This window comes from Fulmarus glacialis, unplaced genomic scaffold, assembly GCF_000690835.1.
Source record: "Fulmarus glacialis isolate BGI_N327 unplaced genomic scaffold, ASM69083v1 scaffold51479, whole genome shotgun sequence".
Classification (NCBI taxonomy): Eukaryota; Metazoa; Chordata; class Aves; order Procellariiformes; family Procellariidae; genus Fulmarus; species Fulmarus glacialis.
This window is the reverse complement of record NW_009233592.1, coordinates 11,693-22,998: the sequence shown is the minus strand read 5'-3', so window position 1 is coordinate 22,998 and position 11,306 is coordinate 11,693. Positions and strand designations below refer to the sequence as shown.

The window sequence follows — 11,306 nt, the reverse complement described above, 5'->3', positions numbered from 1 at the left end:
TGGCAGCTGTTGGAGGAGGACGCCTCTGTTCCAGAGGGTCCGCATTGACCCCGCCCCAGCCCCTGTTGTGCAGCCAGAAGATGCGCTTCCACACCTTCACTGCCCTTCGCTGGAGCATTTCAGAGACAACTATCTAATTCCACAGAAGCCTGTGGTCTTAGAGGGGATTATTGACCACTGGCCGTGTATGAAGAAGTGGAGGTGAGAAATAAGAGTTTCTTCCCTGTCCTAGTAAGGGCGAGGATCGTTTTCTGTGTCAGGTATCTCGATGCTCGGTGGAGCATAGAGACCTTCACAGAAGATAGGTGCCATTGGGCATGACCTTCCTGCTGCGATGTTGTCTTTGCTCTGTAGAAATTGCTCCATAGATGAGGCAAGCGCATCAAACCATCCAGAGCGTTGCACGGTAAGTGCTCCGGTGTGCCAGGGGAACCCAGTCCTGTCCGGGACGGCGCTGAAGGCAGCCCTCAGCCCTGCCTCCCTGGGCTGTGCCGGGAAGCGCTCTGGTGAATTGCCGATGCTGTGTGTTGCTCAACTGAAAACTAGCAACGAGCATGCATTGCTAGCTGTTCCAGTGAGCTGCTCGCATCCTAAGTGGGTCTGTGTCAGACACAGGTCGATGATTTTTACGTCTCAGAACTTGCTGATAATTAGTGCAATGGAAAGTGAATTTGTGGAAGAGATGTGTGAGTAAACATGGTTGGCTTTTTCATTCACATGTACAAGCATTGATGTTTGTTCAGTGTTGTGTTTGAGTGTTGAGTTTCAGACACCACCATTCAGGAGCGAGTAATAATATTGTGCTGCTTGTGTAATGTAAGCAATAGAGCCAACATTTCCAATACTGGGAATCGAACATTTGTGAGATAAAGCTCACGATTCCTTAGAAAAGGGGAAAAAACACTCACTAATTGCTTTCGTTCCACAGCCAAGGGTAAAATTGACATTAACTGAACACACTTGTTATTTCATAGGGGTTTTATTCTTTTTTGAGGAAAGGTGTTCCACTGCTTAACTTCAGACACTTAAAAAGATTAACTTTTTCATTTAGTTAATGTCATTGTCAATGGAGAGATGTATACCACCCATCAAAGTAATTCCTCTGACTTTAGCCAGGGTGGATATTATTGGCACCTGTATACGGAATTTGGCACTGACAGAGAGTTGATCTAGCATCAATAATAAAAAGCAAACATGGCAGCAGGCAGCAAAAAGATTAGCCATCCCTAGTCAAGAGAGACTAACAGCTTAAATCTCCTTAGCTCGTAAGAAACAATAGTTAACTGAGGTAAACAAGGTTTTAAAACAAAACAAAACAGACAATTGTGGCATAATGTACACACAAACTTGACTGCTTGTTGCCTTGCTGCTTGCATCCTTTTCTGTTGCCTTTTGTCTCTGGTTGTTGGTTTTAGAGAGAAGAAACTTACGGTGGTAGAGTTTTATTAGTCTAAAAGATTGATTTCGATTGATTGCCTTACATTCAAAATTAGTAGGAAGAGCAGTATAAAAGGGTAATGGAACTTTCTTTATTTCAGTGTGGAGTATTTTTGTCAAGTCGCAGGGTGCCGCACAGTCCCTGTGGAACTGGGTACCCGATATACAGATGAGGAATGGTCTCAGAAGCTCATGACTGTCAGTGACTTCATCAACCAGTATATTGTGAATGAGGTGTGTTACTTTCATTTTGTTTCATCTCCAAATACAGCAGTGTGTTAATGGTACAGAATTTCTGCTTAGAACGAACATGCTTAAAGATGATGTCAAGGGAGGGGGTATGCTATAAGCACAACTCTGAATTAGAAAGTTTGACATATTTTCAAGATCTGAAACTACAAATAGTTATTGCAACAATAGCTAGGTTTGATTTTTATGTATAATGAAATGGACAGCAGCTGGAATTGGAAGAATTCCAATTACCTTCTGCAGCAGAAGCCTGAATGGTGGAGTCTAAGGATAAGGGATCCTCAGCCAGCAGTTTTGTTCCTCTTGGTTATTAAACTGCTTACTGACATCTAGGATCGAGATCCAAATTCACAAATAAAAAGTCGATTAGCAATTGAATGTCCTTTTACTTTCACAGCTGAGGACCTGAAGCCTTCATTTCTGTTTCCTAGTCTTCTGGCAGGAAGGACCATGTGCCATTGCAAATTGGTTTGTGGTGCAGGCTGGAATAGAGTATCGAGATACTTGTAGGGAGTGAGGGTGAACTAGTCTGTGTACCCGCAGGGTCTAGCTATAAAGATGCAGAGCGTTGTCACAGGGTTGACAACAGAACTGTTGTCGAGACTCTGTAGGACTATAGGTAGGCTTCTTCCAGTAACTCGAGCTAGATACTTTGTCGATTGTGGGGATATATCTACACTCTTACAATTTCAGTGTAGCTGTAAGTTACTATTTCAGAAGACCCCTTATACTACTCAACTGTTGAAACAATTCTAGTACTCTGAAATAGGACATTGGAAATGGATGCTATCTATAAGTAAATTCTACTCACCTGTAAGTAAATTAACTGACTGAAAAGTCTTACCTTATATGTCACTGTGCATTTTTTTCTTTCTCTGCTGTAATTTCAGAACAGTGTAGGATACCTTGCCCAGCACCAGCTTTTTGATCAGGTAAAACTGAATGTTTCTATCTTTCTGCAGTCAAGTGTTCCCTTTGTAGGACAAGTCATCTCTGAGGATGTCAACTCTGCTAGATGGAAGGGCATACAGAGAATTCATAGTATTTCTTAAGTTTCTATTCCCACAATTTGAAGGAACAGAGGAAGGGGTTTGTTCCATTTGGCTGAAAGGCATGGAAACAAAACTCAGGGGCGAAGATATTCAATCTTAGTGCTGTTTCGGTACAATGTAGCATATACTTACAGGGATATCACCTGGAAAGCAGCATTTCCCCAACGAATATGTAAGTCAGGGAAGAGATTTGGACAGGAAACAGTCTTCAGTGGTGATATGTTCACCATATTTTGAAATGTCATTCCAGTTAACCAGAGATTGGGTTGGTGGGAGACATAAAAAGGAATCTCACGGAGAAGCAAGCTTAGTGTATAAAAGATCAGCTGCTCCTTTTCCACGAACAGCAGATCTACTCATTCTTGGGTCTCTCTGGTTTCTGCTAAAGCAAAGGGTCTCTGAAGAATGAGAAACCCCTTTCTTTCTCCCATCTCTCCTTCCAACAGAATCTGCTTGCTAGGACAGAAAGTGTGAGGACATTTCCTGCAGATTCCTAGCAGTTCAGCTACTTCTCTACTGCCCTGTCCTTGCTGGACAAGCAGGTCATTTGTTTTCTGTGTACCAAGCCTTGTTCCTCTGTTCTACAAATTACATGCCTTTGGCAAGTCAGCACATACCGTTCTTAATGTTTATTTCTTTATGGGAGTAGATCCCGGAATTGAAAGAGGATATCAGTATCCCTGACTACTGCTGCCTGGGGGAAGGGGAAGAAGATGACATCACCATTAACGCTTGGTTTGGTCCAGAAGGCACTATCTCACCTCTTCATCAGGATCCCCAGCAAAATTTTTTAGCCCAGGTCTGTACTCTACTTACTCTACACATGTCATTAATGCTATAGGTAGAAAAAATGCTTATGGTATGTTAAGTGTTAGAGACAAGGGTAGCAGACAACTTGATGAACGATTGAAGGACAGAGAATATGCAGATATTGTTTTGCTATTCTGTTGCATTTGTTACTACTGCAACTTAATACTCAATGTAATCTTATAGGCCACAAGTGCTCCTCATTGAGATAGACCATTACTCACCCTCATTTTACAGATGATAAATGGAAATCATAAGCAGCAGCTTTTCCAAGGTCACACAAGGAATTTGTTAACAGAGTTGGGAAGAACCTGGATCCTGTCACAGTGTACCAAAGAACTTCCTTTTCTGGAACAGCAAGATTTGGGGTGGACTTAGGTGCATACTTTAATCCACATCAGGTTACCCAGTAAAATATCCATTAGTGCATGCATTGAGAGTCAGATGAAGTAATATTTGCACTGTGACCTCATTGCTGCTAAGTGAGTTACTGTTGGTAGGCTTCTTGATGATGACTTTTAGTGCAGAGTAATACAGTAAAGTACTGGGGCCCTTTGTGGTAAGCACTATACAAGCCCGAAGACGTATTCCTGGGCTAAGCAGTTGACAACTGTACATCTTCAAACACTGAGGGGTTTTTTGCTTACTGGAAGGAGATTGCCGTTTCTTCCTCCATCCCATCAGACTCTAAAAAAAAATATGGCTTGCACTTTCAAACATTCTCCAGCAGGATCACGATATTGAATACTTTCTACTTGTGCTTATTTATGGATTGAACCTTAGTTCCTCTGTCCCAAACAGTTGCATCCTGCTAACCTGTGTTTTCACTTGGAACTGAGGCTTAATTCAGACCTTCCTAAAGTGGGTTTTTACAACTGCTGTGCAATTATGTACATGTATTGTGTTTCTCTATGTATGTATATTGTATTTCTCTTCCCTGCTAACCTGCCTCTCTCTCTTTCTCTTCCCCCCCCCGCCCCGCCCCATGCATTCTGAAAGCGAAGTATCCTACTATACATACTATGTAAAGCTTGAGGGGAATTTTTTGGGGTGGAAGTCCATCATAGGAGTTGTTGGACTGGGAAAAGATACCTCCCTTACAAACTTCAGAACTTGTATTCTTCTGCCTGAAGAATGGGAGATTATTTGCTAGTGCTGTAAAAGAGTCTTTGTAATTTGAACAGCAGGTGATCTCGCAGTTTCCAATTTTCAGTTAAAACAGCGCTGCCTCTTGATGCCATTTAAACTGTGGCTGTGGAGTCCAGGAAGGCACAAGTACAAGTAACAAAGTAGAGTGAACCCTACTGGCTGGGTGGTAGCTGCTGCAGAGATCGTAGTATTTCCATTAATGAGGAAACCAGTATCTGGAGATGCAGGCTGTTGCCCATTAACTTGTGCGTTCAACCTGCAATATACAAGGCCTTAACCCAGTGAGGCAAGTGAAGGAAGGAGCTGTTAATAGCTCACAGCAGTCCAGGTAACACCCACCCCCCAAAAAGAATTCAAGGATTCAGAAAATGTGCTATTGGAGCCATAACCAACATTTTCTTTACTTTCATACATCACCAAAAATATCACTTAACACTTGGTTCTTTAGAGAGCTAATTAATATCCATAATCCCTTTGGGGTATGGAAGGCATCCTAAAAACACGACAGCTGTAGTTATTCAGATCAATGCTCTAGTAGTTTCACCAGTGATAGTGAAGAGTAGGACAGGGCATGAATACCCTGATACTTGTCCAGCCTTTAGAATACATTTATGTGCTGTCCTTGAAGCAAAAAACTCTAAACATCTAGCATTACAACTTGGTAAGATTTCAAGAAATCCTGTTCTATTACATGGGAAGGGATGTTAAGACAGAGGAAAAGCAGCTTGGTTAGGAATAGTTTGGTAGCATAGTGCCAGTCCAGGGTGCTGTGGTTAGTCAGAGTACTGACTTAATGTGATAGTTCCAAACAAATATGATCATGCCTGGCCCTTGAAGAAATCTTGAATCCGGGCACAAGCAGCATGAATATTCACCCTGTGGGCATTCCACTGGTACCAGTGCAGGAATCAGCTTTGACTCTGGTTTATTCTGCCACTTCATTTTAGGCATCAACAACTTGCAATTCAGTGTAGTGTTCAGGTCAGTCAGTCCACTTGCCTTATGAGTTCTAGTCTTTCAATTAAGCATTCCAATGAAGGAACTGATTTAATGATGACACAGAAATAAGAGCTGAAGGAGTATATGGAAGCTTAGCAGTCACTCTGTGCGGGTACCTCTGCCTGCTGGTGTGAACTGCACTGGAGACTCGACCTCCTTATACTCAGTTCTTTTTCTAATCACTTTCGTGCTACATAGAGCCCAAATAACATCATTGTATAAATTGGGTGCCTTAAACTTTGAATTTAAAGTAATTTGGTTAAAGACGTTACCTGGTATTTCAAATTCTTATCTGCTCCAAGGGAACAGGTACTTGAATTCCAATAGTCTGATTTAACTTTTTATGATAGCAGTGTCTGTTTATTACTAACAAAGATAATGATGTTTCTTGTAATCAGGTATATTTTACTGTTAAATGCCAGCTATGGCCCACAGTTTCCAGTAATGTGCAGGTTAATGACAGATGGAAAACATTTGTTGTAATATATACAGGTATTTGGAAGAAAGTATATCCGTCTATATTCACCTCAAGATTCAGAAAACCTGTACCCACATGAAAGCCAAATTCTTCACAACACTAGTCAGGTAAATAGCTGCCTGAAATTTTAGTATCAGTAATGTTACTTTATCAAATCGTATTTAAGTAAAGACATTCTACTGATGATTGTTTTGGTTTTTTATAGGTTGATGTGGAAGATCCTGACTTAGTTAAGTTTCCTGATTTCAGAAAGGCTGCATTTCAGTCCTGTATTCTGATGCCTGGACAGGTTCTGTTTATTCCAGTTAAATATTGGCACTATGTACGATCGCTTGATATCAGCTTCTCTGTCAGTTTCTGGTGGTCATAGCTCTGAAGCATGCATAAAGTCTGTTAGCATTGTTATAGGAATTAAAAATCAGAAAAAATAGCATCTGGCATCTTCTCACAAGAGAATTATTTTTAAGCATGAGAATGTTCTTCCCTATCCAGAGGTTAGAGGTGGATTAAAAAAAAAAACAAAAAACAACAAACTCTTGCTTCAGCATGGTGAAAGAGTCTGGATGGGTAAATGGAAAAAAGATGCTACAGCCACTTTGGTTTTGTGGATGTTTCTAATATGAACTCCTCATAAAAAGCATGTTAGGTCATCATATTGTATGCGTGTGTACATCTGAAACAGCTCTATATATGGGCACAGCCAGGACTGCGCTTCAAACTGTATTTGGAACATCAGGTTAGTGTTACCTTCTACTTGGATTTAATAACAGTAAAAATGGGAGTTACATAAACAATGAGGGATGGTGCGACCCAAAGGTTCAATATGTTAAAAAAAAAAAAAAGCTAACATGATGGAAGATACCAATCTCCTATACAGAAAAAGTTACTAGTGTTAAGGCCTAGGAACATAATTAATTGTAGTTAATCCATAGTTTAATTGCAGTTAAATAAACTGAAGCTTAATCATACTTCGATTAACCATCAGCTGAACTGCTGACACTCTGCCTTCTGCAGTGTCACACATTTCTACCAACAAAAGATATGCTGCCATTCTGTTCTGGTACCTGGCACTATCTAGTCCTTGGCTTTTTTTCAAGTCACTCTTAAAGGAAGAAGCACCCTTACATAAAACTGGAGAGTGAAGTGCTAATACTAAAAACTAAAAGAATCTTAAGATGATAATTTTTTCAACACTCTGCAGACATAAGCTGGCATTGACTCAAAAGTCTTGTCTTTCTCTTTCCCAATCATTTTGACTGTGGGAATATTCCCTCTCTTATTGAGCATAGTTGCTCGTGACCTGGCTGTATGTCAGATCAACTCTTCTGTGTCTAAAGGGACAAAACCCAAGAAACAGTGCTACCTGAAAGTGTTCAAACTCTAGCCCTAGATCAGATATTCAGCCAGCCGCCTTCATGAGGAGACCAAAAGAGCTGCATTGATTTTTCACCTGCTTGAAGCCCTGTGGTGCTAGTAACAGGTTCCATTTTCAATTGTGCAACTGAAACTGTACAAATAGGGAACACTGTTGCTGAGAAAGGCTTCTTTTAATAGTTCATCTGCATAGCTCAGCTTGCAGGACTGACTGAAAACATCTGCATCTTTCATTCCCAAACATGCACTGAGAGTCCCAATCCAAGACTGTGGAGAACTACATACACAAAAGAGCCTCCAAGAAAGCTGTGCAGGCATAACTGTGAAGAAGGAGAAGAGGAAGGTCAATGATAGTTTTATTTTAAGATTCTTAACAGTTCAGGAGAAAATATGTACACTGAAAATACACTGTTACTAATGAATACAATACATTCTGGCTATTCTGCAAGAGCGGGGAAAAAAGATTTCACTGAAAGCGAGTTTTACTAGCATCGTCCAGTGCTGAGAATGAAGGTCTTCTCTGTTCTCCCTGTTTTTGATGGTGACTGGGAGTCTATCCGACTCATACCTGTAAAGAAAACAAAAGGAAGGTTAATGAATGACACACAAAAAAAGGATGATATTGTATAACCTCCAGATTTTTAAAATGCTTTATATATTCCTGTGTTCCTGTTCAGAATGTCCAATTTCCCTGGCTAAACAGAGGAATTCTGAAGAGACTGTGCTCTTCTTAGCAGCTCAGTATTTCCAGAAGTTTTAGTGTCATGTGTTGTGTCTGCCCCCTACTCCTCGTCCCCCCCTCCACACTTTAATGTTCTTAGAAACAATATGCACAGGACCTGCTAGTGACCATAAGGCATAATCCTTGCACTTTCAGGGCTCAGTGTTGCTCATGTATGGTTTACTGTCTGAAACATAGAACTGAAGTCTGAAATAACTGATACTCAACTACAGCTATAAATAATATAGGCAGTGCCACTGAATATCACAGTCCATTCTCTAGTATTATTACCCTCAATTTTTTTAAAAATAGGTTGCTTGGTACCTGGAATGTCACAAGACCAGAAATCATTACACTGCGGACAGCGTGGTTCAGTCTGAGCTCTAAAGTACTTTCTCACACAAGGTAAATGCATTCCAATTCCACAGGATTCACATACTTGGCTCTGAAATCAGAAGTGTTGATAAAAAAGTCTTTCTAATCTGTCCTTCAATTTAACATAAAGTTGTTACAAAGGGCAGCAGATATGCAATGCTTTATTCCAAAGAATGGTTCACACAGTACAGTTGGTGGATGCTCAAAAGTCAAAGTTGGTACATGATAAAAGGAGGTATTTCCTGGAAACTAGGAAATACCATTTCCCTATATGAAGAAAATCTAGCTTGAAAGACAAACAACACTGAGCTATTTGGTTGCAATAAAGGAGACCTATTGGGATGGAAAAAGTAACATGGAAGCACGTTAGTTGGGAAGATGAGAAGATGCAGGGTCAAGGAGCAAGAGAATGCAGTAGTTTTGGAATAGGAGTTCAGGCTGTAACCACTTATGCAAGACTAAACTGGTAACTTACCAGCTATCAAAATATAGTGCTTTAGCATGCTATATATAAGCATACATGTTCATTCTGAAGTCCAAGACACAAGCAATTCCTGGACCAAAATCCCAGGACCAAAGATGAACGTGTGTCACATGAAGACCGCTATTTGTAAGGTCCAAAGATAAGATAGCTAACACTTAACTGTTACGCCTATTTAAGGATAAGGGGTTCATCTCTAGCCTGCTGGCTTTGGAAAGCAAGACAGCACAATAATGTTCCTCATTGGGTGAGTTCGCTTTCTCCAAGTTCACACTTGGAGATACTGCTGCAAGAGAAGTTTTTTTCCAAAGACAGAAGATAAAATACCTACACTGAAGAAAAAAAAAAAAGTATTTTCTTTATATACATGGGCACCATTACCAGATGACAAGACAAGAATTTTTCAGTGCCTGCCTAATACTCGAAGGAAAAGTATCACACACTTCAGCTATGACCATATAAGTACATCGGCAGATGCCTACTGAGGTGATAAAACAAATGTTACCTGGATGGCAAGGCTGTGACAGATGTTACACTTCCTTGCCACATCTTGGTAGTTGCTGAGAATGTATTGTTCCATCTCAATTATGCAGCGAGTATGCAGAGTATATTCTCCATTCCTCTAAGGAAATAAGTGGCAAGATGAGGAATTTCTTTTAATTCCTTTTATCTTTTTTAACTTTTCTAACCACCTGCTAGCAAGCATTTGACATCCACTTTTTTCTGCCATCGTGAAACTAACATGCTGACACTGATACAATGCAAAGCCAAAAATACTTCTGAAGTAGCAGAATTAATTTGTTCAGAGGATTAGAATAAAGATCTCACACCTTTAACAGAGATCTAGTTCTTGGAAGGTACAGATGAGCAAGCATGCTCTCCTTAACAAAGACATGCAGTTTTGGGACCCTCCATTTGCACATCAGCGGAAATTCTGCTGGCCTTCAGCAAAATCTAGGCATTTACTGCTTGAGGTAGCTTTGAAAATCTCTGCTAAATCACTCTAACATAAGTAAACCTGTGGCAGCAGGTTGGAGATCTACGATGCAATGAATCCAGGAGAAAAGGGATTGAGGTCTCACTTGTCTTGGCAAGCAACTGCAGCGTCACATGGTAAGCGAATCTCAATTTCTCCTCATGAAGTAAAGGAGATTTAAAAATGTGCACAGTGGCCCATACATTTCTGGTACGGGAGTTTTCAACATGTTTGGCCTCACTGCTTTTCAGGACATTCTAAACGTAACTAACAGCACTGATCATCCTGAAGAGCTTTCCCCAGCTCTTGTTCCAAGTTTAAGTATGCAGTGCTGTTGCGTACAAAGGATGTCTGTATGTCGCAATGCAGGGCTGTACACACATAACCACCTAGCTCAGGTGCAAGAAACAGAAACCGTGTTGTCCTGTATAGATCTACCCAAGGACTTTTTCCTTGTAAATGTACTACTTTTTCTGCAAAAATCACTGGAGCAGCAATAAGCACAGGCCTCACAAAACCATTTTAGCCATCACTCATTGAAGAACAGTTTCAGTTTCAGCCATCACATCCATAAGAAAATAATACCTGGACCTATTAAAATACAAACACTTGAAAAGATACAGCAGTTACCTCAGAGAGCCACTTATCCTCCACAAAAACTTTCAGCACTTGTTCCGCTTCCTTTTTCTTCATTTTCTTTGTCTTAAGTTGGTCTGCCAAGTTTAAAATATCTGTAGAAGAGGCAAAGCCATTTTCTGATAAAATGATTAGGTCCATCTACAGAAAGAAACATTTTCAACTATTAAAAAACCGATGCAATCAGATAGACACCCCTTAAAGTAATGTGCAGCTTTTTTAGCATCCATACATATAAGCTATACTACTGTATATGGCTTGCACCAGAACTGTAAAACAAAGGCCAAAAGCTGAAACAATCCTTGTTACCTTGACAGTTTTAATCTTTGCCAAGAAAATATTTCCACAAATAGGCTTGTACGGTGCTGCCTGAATGAAGCTGCATTCAGGGACTCCTGGGCATACTCAGGAGTGACAGATCTGTTTCTCTTTATCTGCTCTTTGTCAAGGTTCTTTTGATGAAAAATCTCCCGCTACTAAAGTAAGTTTGTCCACTCTGGAGGCACTAGTACTGCTTAACCTACCCAGCACTTGAAGGTTGTAGCAGTATTACCAATCTTCAGAGAATCTCT

The 11,306-nt window shown here is 40.5% G+C and overlaps 2 protein-coding genes across 2 annotated transcripts in view; one reads left to right on the top strand and one right to left on the bottom strand.

Annotated features, from left to right (window-relative positions):
* Positions 1-13: 13 nt before the first annotated feature.
* On the top strand, positions 14-6,656 carry KDM8 (lysine (K)-specific demethylase 8; the record flags this gene model as incomplete). The annotated part of the gene is made up of 6 exons (XM_009585352.1): positions 14-201; positions 1,539-1,671; positions 2,577-2,618; positions 3,388-3,537; positions 6,186-6,278; positions 6,377-6,656. Coding segments are annotated over 6 exons (771 nt in total), but the record flags the coding sequence as incomplete, so codon positions are not given.
* Positions 6,657-7,114: 458 nt separating this feature from the next.
* The window catches only part of NSMCE1 (non-SMC element 1 homolog (S. cerevisiae)), a 15,204-nt gene continuing 11,012 nt past the window's right edge, over positions 7,115-11,306 (bottom strand). Inside the window, 6 exon segments of the mRNA XM_009585350.1 lie at positions 7,115-7,273; positions 8,032-8,076; positions 8,079-8,113; positions 8,591-8,711; positions 9,628-9,744; positions 10,729-10,875. Of these exon segments, the coding sequence (XP_009583645.1) occupies positions 7,115-7,273; positions 8,032-8,076; positions 8,079-8,113; positions 8,591-8,711; positions 9,628-9,744; positions 10,729-10,875 (624 nt within the window).